The sequence below is a fragment of the Geotrypetes seraphini genome, chromosome 3 (assembly GCF_902459505.1).
Source record: "Geotrypetes seraphini chromosome 3, aGeoSer1.1, whole genome shotgun sequence".
NCBI classification, from domain to species: Eukaryota; Metazoa; Chordata; class Amphibia; order Gymnophiona; family Dermophiidae; genus Geotrypetes; species Geotrypetes seraphini.
In genome coordinates, this window is record NC_047086.1 from 140,053,082 (window position 1) to 140,080,760 (window position 27,679).

The following is a 27,679-nucleotide window of genomic DNA, read 5'->3' on the forward strand; positions in this document are numbered from 1 at the left end:
GGGAGCCAGGGAAAGACACAGACAGAAAGAATGACAGCGTCCAAGGAGAGAGAGACAAATTAAAAAAAACAAAACAGACAGACAGACATCTACTCTAGCACCCGTTAATGTAACGGGCTAAAACACTAGTGTAGTATAAAGGTAGACGTACTAGTGGTCTCGATGATCAAACAGCTGGACGTAGAAGTAGACGATTTTCAAAACCCAAAAAAATTTTGGGACGCATTTTTCGAGAATGGACTTCAGATACTGCTGACTTTGGGCGACTAGCGCCCTAAGCCCAAAATGGACTTAGATGTTTGTTTTGATTATGCCTCTCATATTGTTTTCAAACCAGTGCACAACTGCTTTGGGGACCCCAATGACCAGGCTTTAACAGTATGCAACTAAAACTGCTCACTAAGACACATTGCCGATTGTGGCACACTGTTCTCTATGGGTACCCTCCCAACACCTCAAGGTCCCACTTACCCCATGTCTCCAGTTGGGTGAGAATATATCACTGTCAACCTAATTCTTGACTCGAATATGTGGAGAAAGTACTCTAACCAAACACCTCCAATTCACTATGATTGCATCTCAATGTGCCTAGATTTGAATGCATGTCGAGTACAGTACTGTATGTTGTGCTGCCAATATATTATGAATAAGCCGCTATATTCCTTATCTATATCTCTAGTAAAATGTGAATGTCCTATGCCAATTTAATGTGAATGTACCCTTATTCGTATGCTTCGAAAATACTGTGAATGTATTGCTGTAATCTGTTCTTGATTTCTGGGGAGGACAGGCTAAAAAACAAAATAAATAAAGGGGGGAGGGAGGTAACTTTCAAACAGAGCTCATAGGTATAAAATCTGTAGGCAGACCAGGGCCAACCATTAGTTGATAATAGGCATTTGCCTAGGGCCACAGTTCTGGAGGGCAATAAAGAGCACTAACAGTTAAAGCAAAATGATAGATCCTGACAGCCATACAAACTCAAAGAAACATTATTACATACTGTTACCTGCATGAAGGATTGGCAGTTTTCCAATTGCTCAGTTACCTTGGTAAATGGCTTTTAGAAACTGGGGAGATGAATTTGGACTCTCTCATTGTTATCCCCTGTCGATGCACTTAGCGAAACAGGGTATACTCCTGTCGGGTTTTCTGTGATTTGGATTTGTGAAGACTCATGCTGAGGAGATAAGAAGATTTTATACAAGCTATGTACTTTATTTTGTCCCTTTACTATCTGCAAGATTGAGAGAGATTATTTGTAAGCTTTCCCAGAGTTGGTTTGGGATTGTCTGCGCTGATAACTATTGTGTAGTTTTTTAATGATCTATGCTTGAGCTGTTGTTATTAATTGAGCACAGTATATACTGAGGTCTTTTTTCCCCACTGAGATACGTTGGCAGCAATTTCCTGGACCTGTCTGGAAAAGAGTGGTGTTTAATGATTTAGTTGGAACCTAATTGCTCCCCTAATAAATGATGGCAGGTGACCAAAATGGCCCTTGCAGGCTGACCAGTTAACTCATGTACTTTGTGTAGATGCATAGATGGGTTCTCAAATGCAGCTAAATCCAACTTTTTGCCCTCTTCTCTACTCCATATCCTCCTCCCCAACATGCTTATGTCTTACCTCTGTAATGGAGTCTACCATCCCTTGTGGTAGTTTACCAGGTCTTGGAGTCTTCAGTTTTCCTTCCGGTAAGATCAACATTTCAGTCAACACACAGGTCCATAAGAACATAAGAACATAAGAACATAAGCAATGCCTCTGCTGGGTCAGACCTGAGGTCCATCATGCCCAGCAGTCCGCTCACGCGGCGGCCCAACAGGTCCAGGACCTGTGCAGTAATCCTCTATTTATACCCCTCTATCCCCTTTTCCAGTTCTGTGTTAGAATTCAACCTCCTCTTAATTACGGAAATGTTGGGTTTACCCGTCTCCCAACTTTCTTGGAGGTCTAATTCAACTTGATCGCTGCTGTTTAGGATTACAAATGCCGTTCTAAATGAGTTATACCAATGGCTTTTAGGAAGTCCAACATGGTGCTGCTGTCTCCTTTTTGTGTCGCAGCCAGTGCTCCATTCGGATTACCCAGTTCTTCATTCCCATCATCTCACTGCCAAGATCCCCTTTTTACTTCCTATGCTTTTTTTTTTTTTAATTCTTCTGCCAATTTTATCTTAATCACAAGAAACCCCCCCCCCATCATAAATGAACCCATGCTTCTTAGAAATCTAATATATGTTCTAAAAGTATTTCTTTATCTTGATTATAGTTTGGAAATCATGTTAACTTTTCACCTTCTTTTGTCACTGTCTTCCTTTGACCCTTCTGTATCAGCAGGAAATTAAAAAAACACAAAAGTACCCTGCTTTTCTCTTGACTGTTCCACAGGCCATTCCATGGGTATTTCTAGGAGAGCACTGTTCTCATCCAGTCTCTAGTGGACCCTTATTCCTTAAAGTGATTCCACTATTGAAAATCTCCTGCCTTTATCCAAGTTTTATAGACCTCCTTAAATTGTAGTGCATAGAGTAATGCACTCTGGCTTGAATGAACAGACACTTTTGGAATATACCACCCCAATTTATTTTCTAATCAAGGAGTTTCTTTCATTATTAATGTTGCAAATTGGTTCTGACCAGTACTGGTCATCTGATTCAGCTTTGGAAATGTTGTTTCATTGCATTCTGTGAGTTATGTACTTTATCATTTTGGTTTTCATATAGTGTCCCTGAAGCCAGGCTCACCTAAACCAGCCTGCATGCGACGCCTTCTTTTTGATATTTAATGATTTTCCTTGAGCACCTTTGCAAAGACACACCAAGGCACTGTAGAAAGAATACACTTGTAAACAGGGCTAGTTTTAGACATGCTGGGGCCCAGGGCAAAAATTAATGAGGGGGCCCCTGATCCCCTCTCCTCTCTGCACCCTCTCCCTCCATACACACACACCGATATCCCCACCTCCCATTACTACCACACATAAAACAACTTTAAACAACTTCTTTACAGACAAAACACAGACAGACCTATACCAAAGGATCACAAATAGAAATTGAACTGGGAACCCCAAGAAATTAAACTCAGCAAGTATTACAACACTGGAGAAATAAAAACAAGATATGCACTTCTTTCTGTGCTGAACACACCGAGATCCTAGGCCCAGGTCCACCAGCCATTTCCCTTGCTGTGGCTGGTGTGGATCCCAAAACCCTGCCAGTTGAAGACCACCTCCTTCAATCTGGCAGCCAGTAATCTCCAAGCTCTGCAGCTAGAGATAGTGTCTCTGAGCTGCCACCAGCTGCAGAACTTAAAGAGTTCTGGCCGCCAAACTAGAGGAAGAGATCTTCTGCCGGCAGGGCTTTGGGAGGCCCACCAACTTAGGTATTTATATTTTTCATTTGGGAGGAGGCATGTGGGATGGTGGGAAGAAAATTTAGTGTCTGCAATTTTATTGGACCTAATACATTTCTCAATTAGCTTTCAGAGGTCAAAACCTCTTTCTTCAGGTCCAATAAAAAGGATCACCCTATTCACATTTTCTGTTTATAAACATTTATTAACACAGCTACAATACTACTTTATCTTAAAGCTTTACTTTAAGCTTTAAGATAAAGTACTACTTTAAGATTTAAGATAAATACTACTTTATCTTAAAGCTTCACAGCTACAATACTGCAATACTACTTTTATCTTAAAGCAAAAGAAATAGGAAACTTTTTTCTACCTTTGTTGTCTGGTTTCTGCTTTCCTCGTCTTCTCATTATTCTCTTCATTTCATCCTCTGTCTGCCCTCTCTCTGCCTCTTCCATATGGCATCTGTTTTCTTTCTATGCTTCTTCCAGAAACTGTCTGCCTCTTCCTTCCATCTCTCCCTCCTCCCCATTGTTCTGGCATCTATCTTCTTCCCTTCCATCTGTCCCTCCCCCCCAGTGGATTTTAGCATCTCTCCTCCTTTCTCCCCTCAGATCTGGTATCTGTCTACTTTCTGCTATCCTCCCCCCATATCTGGTATTTGTGTCCTCCCCTTCCCCTTCCACTGGCATCTCTCCTCTCCCTTCTTCCTTTTCTTCCCTGGTCTTCCTTCTCAATTTATTTTCTGCCTCTGTCTAGATTAGTTTCAAGTTTATTTAAAATTTCTTATACCGCCTAATCAAACCTTCTAGGCGGTGTACAAAAATGTTAAAACAATCTATTAACTTAAATACAGCTTAAAAACACACAACAGTGCTAGGGAAAATACTAACTTTAAAAGACTAAATTCTCTCTTACTATCCAGTCCTCAATTTCCCTATTTTCATTGTGTCTATCTAAAGCCTGCCACTTCTTTCCCTTACCCCTTCTAGTACCTAACTCTATCCTCTTCCCCCAATCCATCTTGTGCCCTTTTTTTTCTTGCTCCTCTCCACTTCCATCCAGCATGTGCCCTTTTTTCTCTCTCTTCACTTCCATTCAGCATCTGCTCCCCTCTCTCTCTCTTTCCACTTCCATTCAGCATCTGCTCCCCTCTCTGTTCTTTCTACTTCCTTCCAACATCTGCTTCCCTCTCTCACCCCCCTTCATCCTCCTTCACACACTAAACTTCCCCTCGTCGGACTATCTCCCTCCCTTCCCCTCACCTTTGCTGATGCATTTCCAAACCAAAATTTTCTCTCTCAGAGGGATCCTGACATGGCAGCCTTTCTCACTAGTTGCATGCGGCTGCCCTGAAGCTTCTCTAGTGCAACTTCCTGTTTCCGCTGGATCGTGTCAGAGGAGAAACTTCAGGGCAGCCACATGCAACTAGTGAAAACGGCTGCCACATCAGGACCGTTGTGAGAGAGAAAACTTTGGTTTGAAAAAGCAATGCGAAGGTGAGGGGAAGGGAGGGAGATGGCCCGACAAGGGGAAGAGATGCCCGGACCGCAGATCCCGCTGGAGCTGTTGGGCACAGGGCAGCTGCCCTGTTTGCCTTCCCCTAACGCCAGCCCTGCTTGTAAATCATATTACAAACCCCTATATTAATAGGAAAAAACCCCACTCTTTAGATACAGTAGAGTCAGTATTCAGCTGGTAGCAGTGGCTGAATACTCACCCAGGCCACTCACAATATTAGCTGGCTTTGAGTGAGTTTGTTTGTTTATTTAGTTCTTTAGCCTGTCCCCAAAAAGTTTAGGGCAGGTTACACAAATTTAGTGGTCTATGGTGATATTCAGCGGCAGTAAGCAGTTAAGCGCTGCTGAAGATCAGTGGACAACTAGTGATTTAAATCGATTAACTCACTTTAAATATTGACCCCCCTCAATATGTGCACACATGTTCCAAGTGCAGGAAAATGTGTACAGTACTGAATGTACACGAACAAGTATTTGTGTATGAAATGTAGGTACAGTATACTTACTTGCAGTATACAGGTGAATAGGTTCAATGTTGGCCATTTTGTGATGACCCTCTATTCTTTCTCTCAATGTTCAGCAACCTGCCAGATGTGACTGCACAGGATTTTGAAAATGTGGACCTCTCCCAGTACAAGTGGATCCACTGGGAGGTGAGTTGTTAACTTATAAATTAGTCTTAAAGTGGGATAATTTATACCAGTGGTCTCAAACCCTTTGCAGGGCCACATTTTGGATTTGTAGGTACTTGGAGGGCCGCAGAAAAAATAGTTAATATCTTATTAAAGAAATGACAATGCAAAATTGTCATTTCTTTAATAAGACATTAACTATTTTTTTCTGCGGCCCTCACAGTTAAAGTTTAACATCTTTTCTTTCTCAGAACTAACACATTTCAATCACTAAATTGAAAATAAAATTATTTTCCCTACCTTTGTTGTCTGGTGACTTTATTTTTCTATGTTTTTAACTATGTTTCCAGGGCCTTCTTTCCATTGACTGTTTTTCTCTCAGTCTTCACTTTCTATCTTGCATCCATCTTTGGCATTAACTTAGCATTCAGTTTTTTCTATTTTTCTGCTTTCTTCCTAAAATCTACTTTTCCATGTCTTACCTTTCCTTCCTATCTCTCTCCTTCCCTCCCTATTTCCATGGTCTGACATCTCTCTCCTTCCCCCCAAGTGTAATATTTCTCCCTTCCTCCTATCTTCCCCTTCAGCCCATCTCCCTTCCCTTTCTCCTTTCTAGCCCCCCCCCAGTCCAACATTTCTCCCTCCTTTCCACCAATCAACATTTTTTTTTCTCTCTTCCTCCTGCATGCTTCTCCTCTGATCCTCCCCTCAACCAAACAACATCTCCTCTCCCTCCATGAGTACAGCTTTTCACTCTCTGCCCTCGCCCTCTTCCGCAGTGTAACATTTCTCCTTCCCTCATTTCTGTCCTCCCTATCCATCTCACCCTCTCCATGAGTCCAACACTTTCTGCTTCCTGCACGCTTTCTCTCTGTCCTTGCCTCTTCCCTCAGTGGCATCTCTCCTTCCCACCCCCCAACCCAACATTCTCTCTCCCCATGCACCATCTCACCCTCCCTTCCAGTGTGTAGCACTTTTCCTTTCCCTCCCTTTCTGCTAGGTTCAGCAGTACCCCTTCTCCCTTCCCTGTTCCACTTGTCCAGCAGTATCCCTTCTCCTTTCCCTGCTCCCCCTGTCCAGCAGTACCCATTCTCCCCTCCTCCCCTGTCCAGCAATATCCGGTGCCAGCTGACTTGCAACTTCCTGCTGCTGTCGCATATGTTGGGACTCCTGTCTTCACATAGGCAGGAGTCCCGGCATACGCGACAACAGCAGGAAGTTGCAAGTCAGATGACGCCAGAGCCTCTCTTCGTGCCCAGAGTGTAAGATCGCGTACAAGACCGCAGGCCGCAAAATAGCACCTGTGGGGCCACATGCGGCCCATGGGCCGCGAGTTTGAGACCACTGATTTACACTGTAGGAAAGCAGGACTTGACACTTATGCAAGATTCTTACATTGTGGCCTTATACCACTGACAGAACTTAATCACAATCTAAAAAAAAAAATCCCAACATAAGGTCCTGTAAACACTGGTTTCAGGGACTGGGCACAGAGCAAACTGGCTAAATAAACAAATGTAGTTAATTTATCGGATTTTTGCCTTTCCAATAAGCATGACCAGGGTGGTTATTGATAATCTCACAGCCTTCTCAATAGTATCAAGTCAAACCTGTTTCTGTTTGTAGCTGTCCCACTGATGGTTTGGTTAAAATGAATTGTGGGCTGATAGCATCACCTAGTGGTTAGGACTGAAATTCAGGAACTTTGATTCTGATACCAATTGCATTTCTTAAGGTACTGAGGTGGGACTGCAGTAAGCCTCATGGTAGAGCTGCAATTCTAATGCAAAAATACCACAGCATGCTGCAATCAGTGAGCATTCAAATTACTACAGTATTAACATGCAATCGACCGCCAATATCGGCGCTGTTTAGAGAATCCGGCAGAAAGTGTCTCATATGCATTGCAAAAGGTGGAGTGACCCTGGGTGAGTCGGGAACATTCCAAAACCTTAGGCACAGTGTCCTAGAATGCCAGGGTTGCACTCCCAACTTGTGTGCCAAGATTGACACTAGTCTTCAACAGGCATAAGTGCTAAGTGCTTTTCTGTAAAAGTTGCTTATCCTGGTATGCCCATTATAGAATAGCTTGTGGTGTGGATTATTCCAGGCACCTAACTTTGAGCATCATTTTCTGAATCTGGTTCGTAGTGCATAAATATAAGGAGGGATTCACATGGGTGGAGCATGAGGAGTATGGGCAAAGCTGCCACTTACATGCCCAGCTTATAGAATATTGTAAGTTGCGGGTGCCCTTGCTGCATGATTGCAGTTATAAAAGGTCTATGGCTGGTGTAACTCTGGGTATGTAAATGTGAGGCTCGCCAATACTGTTATGCTAGTATTCTGTAATCAAATCTGGGTGCCCAGAGGCGGTTATAGAATAGGATCTCACTGTGTGGCATTGGGGCTCCGAAAAGGGGGAGCCCAGTCCTAGAATTGACCTCTGAATTGGGAAGCTACGTGGAAATACTTTTTAAAACAAATAGGAGAAAATATTTTTCACCCAACAAATAGAAAAGCTCTGGAACTCGACAGAGGATGTGGTAAAAGCAGTTAGTATGTCTGGGTTTAAACATGGTGTGGACAAGTTCCTGGAGGGAAAAAAAATCTATAGTCTGCTATTGGGACAGCCAAAGAGGAAACCACTGCTTGCCCTGGGATTGGTAGCATGGAATCTGGCTACTGTTTGGGTTTCTGCCAGGTACTTATGTCCTGAATTGACTACTGTTGGAAACAGGATGCTAGGCTAGATGGTCTGACCCAGTATGACTATCAGTATGTTCTTATGTCATAAACCTCTTTGAGAATAATTTGGAACTTAGGTTTTCTGAAGTAGGGGACATGATCGAAACATTCAAGATATTGAAGGGAATTGACTTAGTAGAGAAAGAGATTGTTCACCCTCTCCAAGGTGAAGAGAATGAGAGGGCACTCGCTAAAGTTAAAAGGGAATAGATTCCATACAAATGTAAGGAAGTTCTTCTTCACCCAGAGAGTGGTAGAAATCTGGAACGCTCTTCCAGAGGCTATTATAGGTGAAAGCACCCTCCAGGGATTCAGGAAACAGTTGGATAGTTCCTGCTGGAACAGATCATACGCAGGAAAGGCTAGACTCAAAACAGGGCACGGGTCTTTGACTTAAGGGTCGCCGCATGAGCAGACTGCTGGGCACGATGGACCACTGGTCTGACCCAGCAGCAGCAAATCTTATGTTCTTATGAGCTCACCTGCTCTTAATCTTCAGGCAACTTAACCAGTGGAAAAAACCAGTCCAGGGAGTCCTGCAGTTCTGATCCTGAGCTCTGGCTACCCCTCAGAATGCAGAAAAGGACAAAATAGGACCTCTGTCTCTTTATTTTTCCTTAGCCAGATCTCATAAGAATTCATGTACTTGCTCTGTTGAAGCACAAATCCTTCTTGGAAGCCTTACAGAAGAGTAAGAAGAAGGATGAAAAATTCTTCCCACTCAATGAGCTTTATACTCCAAATTAGAGAATGACATGGGGACAAATTTGTCCCTGTCCCCGCAGCAACTCAATTTCCCCGTCACATCTCCATGAGTTTTGTCGTTGTCCCTGTCCCTGCCCCATTCCTGTAAGCTCTGCCTTAACCATACAAGCCTCGAAGCTTGTGCAGATGAGGATGGAGCTTGCAGGAATGGGGCGGGGACAGGAAAAGAACTTGCAGGGATGGTACGGGAAAAATTTGTCTCCTTGTCATTCTCTATTCCAAACATTACATCATCATAATCACCATATCTAGATACATAGGAAATGACAGTAGATAGAATACCATAGCATCCCATCCACATCAACTGCCTAACTCTACAATCCCTTCCTCTTCCTCATAGAGCCTCTCTGCTTCTCCTATGCTTTCATAAATTCAGATTCAGTCCTCCTTGTTTATCACTTCTACTAGGAGATTGTTCTATATATCCATTACCCTTTCCATACAGAACTATTTCCTTAGGTTACTCCTGATTCTGTCCCCTTTCACCTTCATCCTGTGTCTCCTCATTCAAGAGCTTCCTTTCATTGGAAAAAAGACTTTTCTTTGGAGCATTTATGCCATGGTGGTGTTTAACTGTCTCTTATGTATATATTGTGATCTTTTAAGTTATTTCATTTTTTTGTTACCGTCCTCTGGACGGACTCTCTTCTGTTTATATCTTTTTGACTGTGTGGTCTCCAGAATTGAACACAATATTCTAAATGAGGTCTCAGCAGAGTCTTATATGTTTTTTCTGATGGCCATTCCTCTCTCATAATGCAACCAAACATCCTTCATGCTCTTACTGACACCTTATGTACCGGTTGGACCACTCTAAGGTCATCTGATAGGATCACCCCAAGATCCTACTCTTTGTGCACAGAAGATCCTTACCCCCCCCCCTTCTTTTGCAGCCCAAATGCATGTTCTTACATTTTTTTATTACATTAAATCTTAGCTACCAAACTACACTATGGGGCTCATAATCGAAAGAGAAAAACGTCCAAAAATCGGCCTAAGGGCTAGATTCACTAACCTGCCCGAATCGGAACAATCCGTTTCCGATTCGGGCAGGTCCGACTGTTTCAGAAATCAATCATATTCAAATGGGGGCAATCAGAGGAACGCCCCCATTTGTGAGCAGGGATTGCAAATGTGCAATCCCCGCTCATGCGCAACCCCGGACAGTAGTGACAGGAGAAGCAGCCTCCTGTCACTGCTGTCAGGGCTTGTAAATTATCTGCTCGTTTAAAAAAATAAAAATAAAGGCCCACCCCCCGAATTGCTTTCTGCCTTCCCAAACCCCTGCAAAATGCCCCCACAAATGCGGCCCCGCTAGGACAGACGGACGGCCGGGCCCGGCCCACCTGCTCCCCTTCACCTTTAAGAATCGCTGGGAGCAGGAGGGGTGCTCATTCCCTCCTGCTTCGGGCCTCCTCTGAGGGCGGCAGGATGACCGTGCAAGGCCCACCCCCTCCCTGTACCTTAATATTGATGGGAGCAGGAGAGGTTCTCAGTCCCTCCTGCTCCATGCCTTCTCCGCCGACAAGTGCAGCTTTAGGCCACGCCCCGATGCATTATCTGAAGCGTGGGGAGGGGCCTAAGGCCCTAATTTGGCTGAGGCGCCCCAGACATGGTCTAAGCCACAAAAACCCACCTAAAGTCACCAGATAAGCACTGCAAACACATAATACAGACCCCCCCCACACACTACCCCAGTGATCACCGACCCCCCCCCCCCCCACCTCATAAAAATCGTAATCACATCTTTAAAATTCAGCCTCCAAACCATCATTACCTGGTAGCCTGGCAAGGAAAGCCTAGTCGACCTGCACAGAGGCGTCTTAAGCCATTTGGGGGTGGGTTAAGGACCCATTGAGAGGAGGCCCCATAAGCCCCTGCAATCACTGCATTGATTCTGAAACATGTGCACTCCCCTATACACCTCCAAAACCCTTTTGTACTGGCATATAAGTGGCTGCTGCAGCAATAAGGGCTATTAGGGTGGTAGATAAGTGGGTCTAGAGGATTCGAGGTGGTTTGGGGGGCTCACCGTGACCTATAAGGGAGCTGTAGTGAGATGATGACATGGCGCCCTTTTTGTGAAGTTCACAGAAGTGCCCTGTAAGGTACCCCACTATTTAGGTGGCATGTCTGGGTGTTCAGTCCATCAATTTGCAGATCCCTCCCACGTCCAACAGGGCTTGTTCTAGGCATTTTTGACTTGGATGAAAAGTTGGACGAAAATGTGGTATAAAGATGGACAATTTAGCGACTTGTTCAATCAGATCGGTATATGTAGACGATTTTCGAAACAAAAAAAAAATTTGGACGTATTTTTAGAAAATGTGTCCTAGGCTGTTTTTAACTTTGGATGACTTGCAACTTAGACGTTCCTTTCGATTATGCCCCTCCACATGTTTTTGCATAATTCTCCCTCTTTATACATGGACTTTCAGGGATAGGGATACCAGAGCCAGTAATAATTCTCAAAGCACTAATTCTCACTGTTAGCCAGCGGTGCACACTTATCACTCACGGATAAGGTTTTATCCATATTTGTTATCTATCTTTTATACCATTAAGTGAATACTGACCTTGACCCCTGAAGAAGGCTTTTTGCCGAAACACAGGCCATGTTGGGTCCATTTTACATCATATGTCAGTCATTCATGAAGTGGAGATCTTTTTATTTTAATTGACTTGTCTTAATAAACACCTTATCAAGATCATTGCATTCCACATTCCTTTCTTCTTTTGTGTCTGGACTACATTTTTTTGATTGTGGAATACCCGGGCCTTTCTTTTGTTTGTTCCAATGTGTGACATAACATGTCAATTATTAATTTTGATTTATAGCCATGGCATACAGACACTTGAAATGCATTGAACTCAGGCACAGTCGTTCCTCTTTCCCTTGTTCCTCTTTCCCAATGGTGGTTTCTCATGCAACTTGATAATGCCACCCAACTTTTTTTTTTTTTTTTTACTCTGATAATATTTCTTCTGGGTTTAGGGAAGGAATGCAGATGAACAGGTAAAGATGATCCAGCGTGTGGAAGAATATAACAAGACTTTACCAATGGACCAAAAAATCATCATCTCTGTAGAGATTGAAAAAACCAGAGAACATCTGTACCAGCTGTTTGGCTACGGAGACATAGTAAGTGATTAAGCCTAAGAGATGTCTTAATTTTCATACTGTGTATCTGCAAGGGGATCATTCGCAGGGTCACAAGTGGGGCTCCCACTTAATGCATACCCAGGTTTCATTACAGAAGAGGCTCATAACCACGGAGTCTATATGGACGCACCCATTTATAGTAAGGCTTTACCAAATATTCATATTTGATTTGATTCAGCCCTAAAATAGTGCCACAAATACATTATTTGTATTCAGCCAGATAGTGATTTAAATTCAAATACGAATAATTTGGGGCTCTATTGTGCTAAATCCTACTGAAATAAACACTTGATTTCTAATTTCACATTGTTTCTTTTATCATTTATGTTAAACTCAGTCTATTATTCATATTCAGTATTTGTATTTGGTTGAATATGTATTTTTTCATATTCAGCCAGATAATAATATATGCTGTTCAGTACAGCTCTATAGAATTGCTTTTTTACTGATATATTTCTATAAGTGAAATTCTAGGAAAATCATGATTGTGTGGGACACCCTGAGGTTGTGGGTTCAAATCTCATCCCCCTCTGTGCCAGGTACATTAGGTAGAGTGGGAGCCCACCAGGACAGATATGGAAAAATGCTTGAATACCTGAATGTAAAACCACTTAGGCTATAAGTGGTATCTAAATAATAAAATTAAATAAAAATTAAATAAATAAATGATTTGAAGAGGTAGAAATGATCACATTCAGGAACTCCTTAAGGGTGAGATAAATCCCTTCTTCAGATGTCTTGAACTCATACACAGTACTGTGTAGAGATGAGACCTTTTATGGTGGTACTTTAAATGGTGTCATCATTACCTACAGGGACACCAATTTCTTCAGGAACAGTCCAGTGACATTCAGTGTTTTTTTGTATACTGACCATCGCAGCTAAATTAGACCTGGATATTCAATGCCAGGCCATGTCCAGCAACTGGCATTGAGTTTTCAGGTCTGACCGGACTGCTTCTGGACAGCAGGACTTATGGGGCTCCTCACCAGGCATTTATGTAGGTTCCAGCTGAATATCAGCTGGGACCCACATAAGAGAATGTACTACATTCATCTCCCCAATTCCAATTTGCCTCCCTTGAAGAACAGCGGCCTCTCCTCCCTTTCCCTCTGAACAATGTCCCCCAGGCCTACCTTTTCATTCCCTGGTGGTCTTTGGGACAAGAGTGATGTCCAGTCACTCCTGCCCAGGCCAGCTCCAGTGTCAAAATGGCTGCCATAACCTCTTAATGGCAGTCTCATGATAGTGCGATAATACTGCCTTCTGCTCTTTTCCTTATACCTCACTTTTTCCCTTGGCAGGTATTTGTCAGTAAGGATTTGGCACAGCATTTTGGGTTTGACTCTGCACCAGAGGCATTGAAGGGACTCCACAATCGTGTAAAAAATGGGTAAGTATGTTATACAAAGCTTTTTAGATGAAGAACAAGGAGAGAGAGACATTTGAGGAAGCTAGAATGCCATTTTATGAATGCTGAAGCTAACCCTAAACCAGTGTTCAACCAGGTATTTGGGCCTGAATGATGTAAGATCATATTCTCTGGACAGTAGGCTGAACGGGGAATTAAAGGAGTGCTAAGTTGTGCCTGTGCTATCAGTACAAAAAAAGCTCTGTGTTCAATCTGTCTAGAGAAGATCTGAGTGCATCAAATGACTGTGTGGACTGTATCAGAATATGTCATTGCTGATCTTGTGTTGAAGATAAATGTAGAGGCTATGCTTTAGGGACATACCCCGACAATCTTCAGTGCCGATAGGTTTGTACTTATCTTGTGCTTTTGAAAAGGGTCATAGAGGATGCCTTCACTTCAAGTCTATGTGAGCATTCCAAAGACGACTGTACTTTGGGCTTGACAACCTCCAAGGAACTTTTCAACACTTGAACCAGCACTACTCCTTTGAATCCACCGCAAAGGGAAGTGAATTAAAGTTCTGCTGAAGAGGATTTGCTGAAATGGACACAGCCAGACTATCTCTGTGCAAAAGAAACCCTTTCTTTTTCTGTCTGTTGTGTCATTTCCACCTCTACCTCCATAATGGCTTTGAAACTGGGTAGTGTATCAAAACTTCTTGGTGAAGTTATTAAGCTCATATTCCCAAAGGGCAAAACTGAGCATATGTTTGCTGATAAGTTACAAACCTGTTGCCAGTCTTCCAATCTTAGCTAAGATGTTAGAAACAGTTGTTGCTGTCAATTACGAGGGGCCACTGAAAAGTTCTTGTCCCAACCAACAAAGTTAGGGCAGTCTCCATCGAGGGCTATACCAGTGGTTCCTGGAGGACCACCAGGCCAGTTGGGTTTTCAGGATAGCCCTAATGAATATGCATGAAGCAGATTTGCATGCCTGTCACTTCCATTATATGTTTAATTCTTCATTTAATTTTCAATTACATTTCCAAGCATACACATCTTGAACGGAAAGAATGGCAGAAATAAAAACATACAAATAGTATGAGTTAAAGAGGAAACCTAAATAAAATAAAGAAATAAGTCACTTCCATTATATGCAAATCTCTCTCATGCATATTCATTAGGGCTAGCCTGAAAACCCGATTGGCCTGGTGGTCCTCCAAGACAGGGTTGGGAACCACTGGGCTATACACTTAAGCCATTGATTTTCCACTTTTTTCATTCTGTCGGAAAAAAGTGGAAAGCGCTGGACTAAGTATATAACCCTTGATGGAGACTGCCCCATCTTTGATGGTTGGGCTGAGAATTTTTCAGCAGCCCCTTATAGGGGGCAATTCTATAAGAGGACACCTTCATTTGGGAACACCAGTACAGTGTAAGGAACACCTGCTGTATAAGGGCATCTGGGACATCCTTATTCCATAATAGAATACCCATGTCAACCCACATTAGTGCACGCAATTTAGGTACAATCATTTATTTAAGGTCTGTGGTTGGTGTACAGCACCATGGAGTGCACTTAGGCCCTGATTCTATAAATGGTGCCTAACTTATAGGCGCTGAGGAGCACAAGTGTCAATCATACGCTATGCGCCATTTATAAAATCATGGTCTTAAGCATCAGGCAATGAAATCTTAGACGCACTTTATTTATGCCAGGGTTTATATGGCCTAAATGAGTGCACATAAGTCAAAACACACCCAGAATCCGTCCCCTAACCATGCCTACTTTCTGGTAGGTAATTTGAAGTAGGCGTCTATGATCTAATTAATTGCAGTTTAATTTTTTTAAATAGCAGTTTTCAATTAACAGCGCTGATTAAGACTTATTAAATAAGCTAACCACCTAACTTTAGGCATCTTGTATAGAATCAGGGCCATAACATAGTATTCTCTAAGTTGGACACAACCTATGCCCATCCCGTGCTCCACCCATGTATATGCCTTCCCTGGAAGATGTACTGAGCCAAATCGACAAGTTGAAAAGTGATAAATCGCCAGGACAGGATGGTATACATCCCAGGGTATTAAAAGGATTCAAAAATAAAATTGCTGACTTGCTATTAGTGATCTGTAACCTGTCGCTAAAATCATCTGTTGGAGGGTGACCGATTTTTAAAAAGGGCTTCAGGGGAGATCTGGGAAATTACAGACCGGTAAGCCTCACTTCGGTGCCGGACAAAATGATAGAAACGATTATAAAAAATAAAATTGTGGAACACATAGACAAACGTGATTTAACGAGACAGAGTCAGCATAGGTTCAGCCAAGGGAGATCTTGCCTCACAAATTTGCTTGACTTCTTTGAAGGTGTGAATAAACATGGATAAAGGTGAGCCAGTTCATATAGTATATCTAGATTTTCAGAAAGCTTTTGATAAAGTTCCTCACGAGAGGCTCCTGAGAAAATTAAAGTTTCATGGGATAGGTGGCAAAGTTCATTTGTGGATTAGGAATTGCGTATCGGATAGAAAACAGAGAGTAGGGTTAAATGGTCATTTTTCTATAGAGGAGAGTAATTAGTAGAGTTCCACAAGGGTCTGTACTGGAACCGGTGCTATTTAACTTATTTATAAATGATCTGGAAATTGGAACGACGAATGAGGTGATTAAATTTGTAGATGACACTAAACTGTTCAAGGTTGTTAAAACGCATGCGGATTGTGAAAAATTGCAGGCAGATCTTGGGAAATTGCAAGACTGGGCATCCAAATGGCAGATATAATTTAATGTGAACAAATGCAAAGTGATGCACGTTGGGAAGAATAACCTGAATCACAGTTACCGGATGCTAGGGTCCACCTTGGGGATTAGCACCCAAGAAAAGAATCTGGGTGTTATTGTAGACAATACGATGAAATCTTCCGCCCAATGTGTGGCGGCAGCCAAAAAAGCAAATAGGATGCTAGGAATTATTAAAAAAGGGATGGTTAACAAGACTAAGAATGTTATAATGCTCCTGTATCGCTCCATGGTGCAACCTCATCTGGAGTAGTGCGTTCAGTTCTGGTCTCCTTATCTCAAGAAAGATATAGTGGCGCTAAAAGAAGAGCGACCAAGATGCTAAAGGTTCTTAGGTTCCAACTACTGAAGTCTCCGTCAAAGCTCACTCCAGGCCATCTACACCCTCCTAGCCATTGAAGCCCTCCCCAGCCCATCCTCCCCCAAATGGCCATATACAGACACAGACTGTGCAAGTCTGCCCAGTACTGGCCTCAGTTCTTCAATATTTACTATTATTTACTGATTCTAGATCCTCTGTGTTCATCCCACGCTTTTTTGAACACCGTTTTCCTTTCCACCACCTCTCTCGGGAGCGCATTCCAGGCATCCACCACCCTCTCTGTAAAGAAGAATTTCCTAACATTGCTCTTGAGTCTCACACCCCGCAGCCTCAAATTATGTCCTCTGTTTTTACCATTTTCCTTTCTCTGGAAAATATTTTGTTCTACGTTAATATCTTTCAAGTATTTCAACGTCTGAATCATATCTCCTCTGACCCTCCTTTCCTCTAAGGTATACATATTCAGGGCTTCCAGTCTCTCCTCATACATCTTTTGGCGAAAATCTCCTATCATTTTCGTTGCCTTCTGCACCGCTTCAAGCCTTTTTGTGTCCTTCGCCAGATACGGTCTCCAAAACAGAACACAATACTCCAATACCTGTACAGGGGCATCAACACCTTCATTCTTCTACTGGTTATGCCTCTCTTTATACAGCCCAGCATTCTTCTGGCAGCAGCCACCGCCTTGTTGCACTGTTTTTTTGCCTTTAGATCTTCGGACACTATCACCCTAAGGTCCCTCTCCCCATCCGTGCATATCACCCTCTCCCCTCTCAGCATATACGGCTCCTTCCGATTATTAATCACCAAATGCATTACTCTGCATTGAATTTTAGTTGCCAGATTTTAGATCATTCCTCTAACTTCTATAGATCCTTTCTCATGTTTTCCACTCCCTCCTCGGTGTCTACTCTGTTACAAATCTTGATATCATCTGCAAAAAGGCAAACTTTTCCTTCTGACCTTTCAGCAATGTCAATCACAAACATATTGAACAGGATTGGCCCCAGCACTGAACCCTGAGGGACTCCACTACTCACCTTTCCTTCCTCCAAGTGACTTCCATTAACCACCACCTTCTGGTATCTGTCCATCAACCAGTTTTTAATCCAGTTCTCCACTTTGGGTCCTAACTTCAGCCATTCAAGTTTGTTCAAGAGCCTCCTATGAGGAACCGTGTCAAAGGCTTTGCTGAAATCTAAGTAAATTACATCTAGCATATGTCCTCGATCCAGTTCTCTGGTCACCCAATCAAAAAATTCAGTCAGGTTCGTTTGGCACGATTTACCTTTAGTAAAGCCATGTTGCCTCGGATCCTGTAACCCATTAGATTCTAAGAAGTTCACTATCCTTTCTTTCAGCAACACTTCCATTATTTTTCCAACAACCGAAGTGAGGCTTACCGGCCTGTAGTTTCCCACTTCATCCCTGTGACCACTTTTGTGAATAGGGACCACATTCGCTCTTCTTCAGTCACCAGGAACCACTCTCGTCTCCAGAGATTTCTTGAACAAGTTTTTAATAGGACCCACCAGAAACTCTCTGAGCTCCCTCAGTATCCTGGGATGGATCTCATTTGGTCCCATCGCTTTGTCCACCTTCAGTTTTTCAAGTTGTTTATAAACATTTTGCTCCATGAAGGGCGTAGTATCTACTCCATTTTCTAGTGTATCTTTGTCAGACAATCTCGATCCTTCTCCAGGTTTTTCTTCCGTGAACCCAGAGCAGAAGTATTTGTTTAACATGTTTGCTAATGGTAGGCACATGTAGTGGCAGCCAGCCCCAAGGCAGTCAGCCAGCCAGTCAAGCCCAAGCCAGCCCCCACCCTGCCGCGTACCTTTTTGTCCAGCGCGCTTTTTGTGTTCCTGCCTTGGTTCCCCTGCTCTCTTCTGGCAGCGGTGCACAAGGCAGGCACACGCTTTTTGGGGCTGCACTCTGAATGACTGCCGTCAGTTCTCACAGGACTTGCGGGACCTCAAACAGGAGATATTTGTCCTGGCCAGAAGCCAATTTTGCAGTTATATCATTAAGTTCAGCTACTCTGCCCAGGAACTCCTCATAAGTTAGAAAGCCGCTATCACAAACCAGAGACATGCTTTGCCACTTTCTCTGGCAGCCTGTTAATTACAATTTGTGTCTGATTTGAAATCTGTTGTCCCATGGTTTAAAGCAATGGTCTAGATCAGTGTTCACTGCGCAGTTTGATTTTGTTCATTTGTGCAGTTTCTTCAATAATTCTCTCTGCAAGTTTCATCATAGGCACTCAAGAAGAGAAAACTCTGTTCAGAACACTGTGTTTTTGTAAATTCAGAAAACAGTAAAACTGACAGCAAGAGGAGGAGGAGAGCAGGATTCAGTTCGTCAGGCTGCGGCCCTATAGCTACTGCTTCAGAAGAAACGAGGCGCTTTCTCACCGCTGGGCTCGGGTCGGCTTTAGACAACCCCCACCGGCACCTGCGGGGCTTTCGCCATCCTACTAAGCAGAAATAGATACCCCTGCGTGTGCACAGGACAGACATCCACTTCAGCAGACCCGGTCCGAGACAGCGCGCAAAGTGCCGGCCGTCACTCCATGCGCTACTCCCAATCCCACGCTTTACCACTCGCAGCCATCCACACCCAGGGGCTCGCGTACGGCGCCGCCAGCCCCTACGTTCCACCGGCAGGGAAGAGAACAGGGGAACCGAGGCAGGAGCGCAGAAAGCGCGCTGGAAGCCGGGATGATGAAAAAAGGTACGGGTTGTTTTGGGGTTTTTTTAAATATTCGCTCCATAAGACGCACCCTTATTTCCACCCCCTTTTTGGGGATGGAAAAAGTGCGTCTTATGAAACGAAAAATACGGTATATTTAATTCTTATATTCAGATTGTTTTCTCTTCAATATTATAGCATAACCAAGAGATATGTATAAATGTGCTGTTCACTTACCTCAGATAGAGGAGATTGAGGGTCCCAACGTGGCCCCGTTTTGTTTTCTTTCTCAGGGAACCTGACTGGCTTGGAATAGACTCTCTCTCCTTCAAAGAAGTGAGCATACATTGCACTACTCCTGTACTCCTGAGACATTTCTTCCACTCCTTGGCTGTCTCTGCTCTCTTCTGCCCTTTATGTTCTGTTGCATGTATTTAACTACCCCATACAACCCACCCTAAAACTACTAGGAATAACAATAGACAGATGCTGCACCATGCAACCGCAAATCAATAAAACAATGCAGAAATCATTTGCAGTTATGAGAAACTTAAGACAAGTCAGAAAATTCTTCGAGAAAATACAATTTTAGCTTATAGTACAATCACTAATACTAGGACTACTAGACTATTGCAACATCCTCTATCTCCCGTGCCATGCTACAATAACAAAACAACTACAAACAATTCAAAACACAGCTCTAAGACTCATCTACTCATTGAGGAAATACGACCACATCACAGAGACAGGCATACCTCAGCTCTCACTGGCTTCCAATTCCAGCAAGAATGCTATTCAAATTCTACTGTCTACTATTTAAAACTTTAAACGGAGATAGCCCATCCAAACCACCTCAACCAGACATAGGAAAACTCACACCGCCAATCAAAGAAGTTAAATGGAAAAAAACTATATGATGGCCTCCTAGCCACTCAAGCAGCAAAAATAGACAACCAAATCGCCAACCTTCTGATAATGACCCCAGATTACAAAACTTTCAGAAAAGAAATAAAGACTATACTTTTCAAAAAATCCCTGAAAAAGTCCTAACCTCCTTTCATCCCTCTAACCCCCCGAACCCCCAAAATCAACCTCCTCTACTCTTTTTTTCCCCCCAAAAGGACCAGAAATCTTTTTGTAAAACAGCCTCTTTAACTCTTTTGTAATCCGCCTTGAACTGCAAGGTAATGGCGGAATAGAAATCCCTAATGTAATGTAATGTATTTCAATCTGTTCTTGGGTTGTCATAAAATTAGGAAATAACACATGCTGCCTGATATTTGGTGCTAATTAACTGGCCAGGAAAAGCCCATGGCCAGTTAAATAGCATTTGGCTGGCTAACCGCTAATTTTCAGCTGCTGAATATTCATGATTAGTGGATGTTGAGTAAATTTTGAATGTGTTTATCAGACTGTGATTTTAAACTAATCCTTTAGTCTGTTGGGTTAGCTGGTTTGGACTTCTGTAACATTGTGTATTTTAGGAATGACTTCTTCCAACATGTGTGCATTACATGTTGTTCAAAATTCTATTATTCGAACTTTGTTTAGGATTGGGAGGTATGAACATGTTACTTCATATCATTGTATTGGCTGATCATGGAGTAACCTAGAAACATAGAATATGATGGCAGAAAAGGGCCTATGGCCCAACAAGTCTGCTCACTCAAATAACCCTCCCCTCTAAGTTCCTCTTTGAAGTGAGCCCACGTGTTGATCCTATTTGATCTTAAAATCAGTCACGTTACTAGCCTCAACTACCTGAAGTGGAAGATTATTCCAACGGTCGACCACTCTTTCGGTGAAGAAGTACTTTCTAGTGTCACCATGGAATCTCCCGCCCCTGATTTTCAGCGGATGCCCCCTTGTCGCCGTAGGGCCTGTAAGGAAGAAGATATCTTCTTCTACCTCAATGCGGCCAGTAACGTATTTGAACGTCTCTATCATGTCACCCCTCTCTCTGCGTTCCTCGAGAGAGTAAAGGTGCAACTTACCTAGTCGTTCTTCATAAGGGACATCCTTGAGCCCTGAGACCATCTTGGTGGCCAATCGTTGAACCAATTCCATTCTTAGCACATCCTTCCTATAGTGTGGCCTCCAAAACTGTACACAGTACTCCAGATGTGGTCTCACCATGGACCTGTACAGCGGCATCACCACCTCGGACCTTCGGCTGACAAAGCTTCTCCGGATGCAATCCAGCATTTGTCTAGCTTTAGATGAGGCTTTCTCCACCTGATTGGCTGCCTTCATATCTTCACTAATGATTACTCCCAGGTCTCGTTCTGCCACAGTTCTGGTTAAGGTTTCACCATTCAGAGTGTAGGTTCTGCATGGGTTTCTGCCACCAAGGTGCATTATCTTACACTTTTTGGCATTAAAATTCAGCTGCCAAAGAGTAGACCAGTGTTCCAGAACAAGTATGTCCTGTGTCATAGCGTCGGGCATGGTATCTCCGCTCACTATGTTGCACAATTTAGCATCATCGGCAAATAATGCAATTTTCCCCCGAAGTCCCTGAGGCAGATCTTGTATGAAGATATTAAATAGGATTGGGCCCAGGACCGAGCCCTGCGGTACTCCACTGTGCACTTCTGACTTTTCAGAGGGGGTACCGTTTACCACCACCCTCTGAGTACAGAGTGAAGTATAAGTTGTTATTTTTGATTTATCTAAGTGTACATCTTTTCTCACCAAAATAACATCAGGATTGTGTGGCGCCCTATGTTCCCTCTCGACCATTGTGCTCTGTTACACATTGTAATTTGATTATTCCAGCTGAGTAGAACAGGCTGCCAGAATACATCAAGCAACAAAAATATTTGTGTACATTAAAAAAATTGTTAAAGCATCATCTCTTTTTGTAAGATGAAGTTTGATGGTTGATGCCTTTTATATGAATTGGCAATTTTGATGTTTTTTTGATATGTTTGTTATTTTTTAATTGTGAATGGTTGGTATAATCTGCCTTGTTTAAAGGCGGAATATAAATACTAAACTATAAAACTTAATTGGCTATATAGTGCAATAATTGCCAATATTGAGCATTGAGCAGCCAAATCAGGCTGCGTAAATAGCAGGCCTATCTTTGGCCGCTATTAATTTAATCAGTCAGCAGTGAATACTGACGCAGGCCAAAAAAACCCTGGATATTCAATGCTGGTCATTGGAAACAGCCCAGTATTGACTATCCAGGTTCAGTGCTAATAGTGGGAATTAGCCAGCCTGTCTCCTTCAGTCTGAATATCAGCCCTATATTCTTTTCAGGCCCACCCAAACTATGCCGAGGATTGTGTGTGTATAGTACAGTACTATACAATTACTTATAATACCACAAAATACCAGACACGTAGTTCAATGCAGTTTACAATAAGAAAGAGACTAGGCAAAGTTACATTTAACTAAAATTAGAATAAAATATTCAAATAAAAACTTTCGAAACGTCATTTAAACAAGTAAGTTTTTTTGCAGTTTCCTAAAACTTAGGTAATCTGGATTCATTCTAAGACTAAAAGGCAAAGAATTCCATATTTCCACAGCTTGGTATGAAAGCAGAGATGAATAGAATTATTTACATTTTATATTTTTAGTTAAGTGGTTTATATTGTGAATTATCTTTGCAGAAGGTGATGGATGAACTAAAGGTAATAGATAGGATGATGCTATGAATAATTTTAAATATCAAAGAACAGGTTTTGAATAGTGTCCAAGCCTGAGACAACCAGCATAAAGATTTTAAAAAGAAGGGCAGACAGTTACTGTTTTTGAGCTTTACAGTACATATAACCCTAGTTGAGACATTTTGCATTGTTGGTAATTGTTTCCTGATCTTCCTGTATACATTATGTTACAGTAATCTAATGGGGTCATTACATGGGTATGCATAACCATTTTGCATTGTTCCAAATGAAAGCTTAGTAGAACTAGAAAATGTTATTTGAGTTTCCAGAATATTTTTTTCTCCGGAGGTTAACCTGGGGTTCTGGAGATAACATGGAATCGATTGTTATATCTAGACGTTTTAGAGTGGATTTGAAGGGAAGACGGATAGTACTGAGTTAACTCCATACTCATCAGAGTAAGGTCCTAACTACAGCATTAGTCATGTAAATAGTAGCTTTTCTAAACTCCCTGCTTTGATGTATAGAGCCATTTTCACATATGAACATCATTATTTACACATGCAGATGCCACTTCAAAATCAGGCAACAGAAATGAAATAATCTGACTCTATATAACACAGCATTTTGTTTTCCTTACAGAGCAGGGTCTGTCAACCTGGTCCTTGGGACACACCTGGCCAGTTAGGTTTTCAAGAACCAGTGCATTTTTTTCTAGAAAAAAAGGTGCTGTTACTCAAATACCAGGCCATTCTTCAGGAGTGGGGTGATCACCGAGGGTGAAAGCTTTTTGATATCATTAATCATTAACACTCTGATCAATCTTATCGCTTAGAATTAATCTTTTTCCTAGATGGTATGATCCAGCTCTTGTATTATGGAATCTGGGTTGCGATATAATATAAACTGTAGCCAGGTCTACCCCCCCCCCCCCCCTTGCAACCAGTCACAAAATTCATGACAAGGCAGCACTAAGTGTGTAAAACCTGAGCATTTTTATTAATACATGGGGACCACGGATCATTTTTATCAAGCAGTGGAGAAGGTACCAGTACTCGGTACCCTTGATTACCCCCTCAAAAACAACCCTGTCAAGAATCCATGAAGGCAGTCCATGCAAAATTGTCTCATGCTTATTCATTATAAGTATCTTGAAAACCTGATTAGCTGAATGTGTTCTGAGGCCTGGGTTGAGAAGCCCCGCTATGAGGTTTTTGCTGAATTACTAGACAATGTATATCCTAAGCTCAGATGCCCCCTATCCTTTGTCTCCTTTTATTAAAGCAGATGTCAGTATTCTTAGTAGAGAGTTGTGCAATTAGAAAAATCATTGACTGAATGTTTTCATTTTGTCCTTAGGGCTTGCTTGATTTGTGCATGGGCAGAGAAAGGGGCCGATGCAATGGGTCCAGATGGAGTGGTGATTCATTCTGATGCATTTCCTCCTGATGTCATTGTGGACACACTGGGTGCTGGAGACACTTTTAATGCCTCTGTTATATTTGCCCTGTCCACGGGTATGTAATTGAATGGGGTGAATACCTAGCATCTTGTCCCAGGCTCTCTTAACATGAGCTTTTGTAAGGTGTAAGGAGAGGTAGAACTTTGCTGCAACAGAGGATTTTTAATCTTCTCCCAGGCAATATCCTCTAGATGAAATTATTTAAGAAGGTTAGCATTGGGGTAGAAAGGAGGATAGTGGAATATGGGAACACTCATACCTCCTCTTGATAGTTTAAGGCAGCAGAGCTAGGGAGCCTTTTGCAGCTGATGGTCTATGTTTGCAATTAGCCTTTGAAGGCCTCGTTAGCAAGGGGGATGCGTGTAAGTGCACAACGATCTCAGAAGTGAAGGGAGCAGACCAGGAGCTCTTGCCACACTCAGGTGTTCTCCAGATGCCTAGCCACGAGCTGTAGTCCCCGGGCTAGAGGTCCTCCATCCACGGATTAGTGACATTACTGGAAGGAATTTAAAGGTGACCCTCATAGTTTTGGAGAGTATACATCCTTCTTCCATGTCCTCACTGATTGTGGTGATCTTCTGTCACAGGTAAGACCATTAAGGAGGCACTGACTTTTGGCTGTCAGATCGCCGGCAGGAAATGTGGAGTCCATGGCTTTGATGGGATCCTATGAGGATAGAAGGAAGCCACAGAGTCCATCAATATGACAGCTTGAATTGGATCAAATGAGTAGACCAATGTGAGAAAAAAAACCCCAATGCAATTCATTCCGTGAAAAGGTTACCACTCTGCTTGATTCCCATTTAATAGAGACAGTGAAAGTCTCTTTCATAAAGTCTGTCATCACCTGTATGCTACTTCAAAAGGACCCACCACATTCAGGAAGATTTTGCAACAGTCTACCATATGTTAATATCAAACTCTGATGTAACCACCCTTCACTTTTACTTCCAGTGATTTTCACTTGTAAGACCTGGTATAATAAGCTAATACCTAGAATTCTGTACTGATATATGCAGGCACTTTTGTTAGAGACAGAAATGTGGAAAATGTTGGCATATAAAATCCACTGCTCATGTACTGAATGATCTGATTGACTAATGACCTGGTTCTAGTCACACTCAAAATAGTGTTTATCTTTCTGTTTTATTTATCTTTATTTCTGTGCATTCAGGCATTAGTCCTCATGAATGCACAGAAATAAAGATAAATAAAGATTAAAAAATAGAAAGATAAAAACAGAAAAATATAAGGCAGTACCTTTTATTGAAACGTGTGATGCAGTGGTTAAAGCTACAGCCTCAGGACCCTGGGCAAGTCACTTAATCCCCCCATTGTCCCAGGTACAGAAGATAGATTGTGAGTCCAATGGGCCAGACAGGGAAAATGCTTGAGTACCTGAATAAATTCATATAAACCGTTCTGAGCTCCCTTGGGAGAATGGTATAGAAAATTGAATAAAATAAAATGTTTTAGGATCTAACACTTCCTTAGGTGAAATCATGTGGGTTGTTGAAGTACCAGTAAATTTGCTGATTTCAAAAATACGAGCAATGCTACAAAAACTTTGCATGCAAATGAGCTCCATGGAAATTGAGGCATAAATGTGTGTAGACACAGAAAAATGCTATGTTGTAGGCACGCATGAGTGTCAAGTCATAGGCGTACCTTATTGTAGCGTATCAGGGGCGCACGTCATAAGCGCCAGTCGATGCCAGGGATGGAGCACTACCAGCAAACCATGCAAATACTTTTTTCTGCACTGTTTCTGCGGGACATATATGCTGCCCCTGTATTTTTTTGAACTTCCACCTCTCATGCAATCAGCAGCCCCAGACCTACTGGCATATGCTTTAATGAACGCATATGAGACGCACCTTTAAGACACATACATAAGATGTGTTTTTAACATGTGTGTATATGGAACCCCACCCTCACATCAAGTATGATAAATGCATCTTCAAATTCCATCTCTCATTCAATCTGCAGCCCAGACCTGCTAGTATACACTTTTGACACACGCACATGAGACGCGCTTTTAACACACATGCCTCAGACATGCTTTTAACACACTACTGGCACCTCCAAACCTGCCGGTAACTATGGAGAGTTAAAGGTCTGCGCTTCATTTTGTGCATCACCAGGCAATGTCCGGGCATCACCTAGAGTGCTCATTTTAATATTAATGGCCTCATTGTACTAAATTTGTGTTGTTTTATTGGAGGATGCGACAAGGAACGAAAAAGACTGCACAGAACCAATATGTGCATCAGAATCTAATATACTTCAATGCTAAACCGGTTAGAACTGATTTAGCGTTGAATGTTAAAGGCACAATAAGTTTAGAATATCAGGGTCCAAATGAGTAAAAGACAACAGCACTAGTAAATGAGTTAGCTTATGAAAAGGCTTTACAGGCAGTTTTCAGTGAGAAAATTAATTGTAGCTCTAACTTTTGGCTTTCAGGTTACTCACAGGAAGTGTGGAATCTGATGAATCCTTGACCTGAATCAGAGCTTCCACTGGGGAATATTAGAACATAATTGCCACACTGGGAAAGACTGAAGGTCCATCATGCCCAGTATCATGTTTGCAACAGTGGCCAACCCAGGTCCCAAATACCTAGCGCTAGATCGCAAGTAGTAAAACAAATTTTATGCTGCTTATTCTAGGAATAGGCAGTGGATTTCCTCAAGCCATCTTAATAATGGCCTATGGACTTCTCTTTTAGGAAATTATTCAAACTTTTTTTAAACCCCACGAAGCTAACTGATTTCACCACATTCTCTGGCAACAAATTTCAGAGTTTAATTACACGTTGTGTGAAGAAATATTTTCTCCAGTTTATTTTAAATCTACTACTTAGTAGTTTCATCACATACCTGATATTTTTGGAAAGAGTAAACAAATGATTCACATCTACCCTTTCCACTTCACACACACACTAGAGCAGTGGTCAGCAAACCGCGGTTCTTTAGCCACTTGAGTGCAGCTCGCGGCTCAGCTAGCTAGAGCAGGGGTGCTCAACCTGCTTCCCTTCCTCGTAAAGAGGACGTTGAAGTGCCAGCCGACCAACTTTCGCCACCCGACGTTAGAATTGACGTTGGGTGGGGAAGGTTGGTCAGCATCCTCTTTACAGGGAAGGGAAGCAAGGAGAGCTCAGAACTCGGCGACGGCCTGTTCCCTGATGTCAGCGGTGATGGCAGCCTATTCCCTGGCGGCGGTGGTGACCTGTTCCCCAATGG

At 42.5% G+C, this 27,679-nt stretch overlaps 1 protein-coding gene across 7 annotated transcripts in view; it reads left to right on the top strand.

Annotated features, from left to right (window-relative positions):
* Positions 1–27,113, top strand: part of KHK (ketohexokinase) — a 57,213-nt gene extending 30,100 nt beyond the window's left edge. For all 7 annotated transcript variants that reach the window (XM_033939658.1, XM_033939660.1, XM_033939661.1 and 4 more), the window contains 5 exons: positions 5,457–5,529; positions 12,017–12,163; positions 13,489–13,577; positions 24,332–24,489; positions 25,022–27,113. In XM_033939658.1, the coding sequence (XP_033795549.1) occupies positions 5,457–5,529; positions 12,017–12,163; positions 13,489–13,577; positions 24,332–24,489; positions 25,022–25,107 (553 nt within the window). In that variant the 3' untranslated portion in view covers positions 25,108–27,113. The remainder of the gene's footprint in view (positions 1–5,456; positions 5,530–12,016; positions 12,164–13,488; positions 13,578–24,331; positions 24,490–25,021) is intronic.
* The last annotated feature ends 566 nt before the right edge of the window (positions 27,114–27,679 follow it).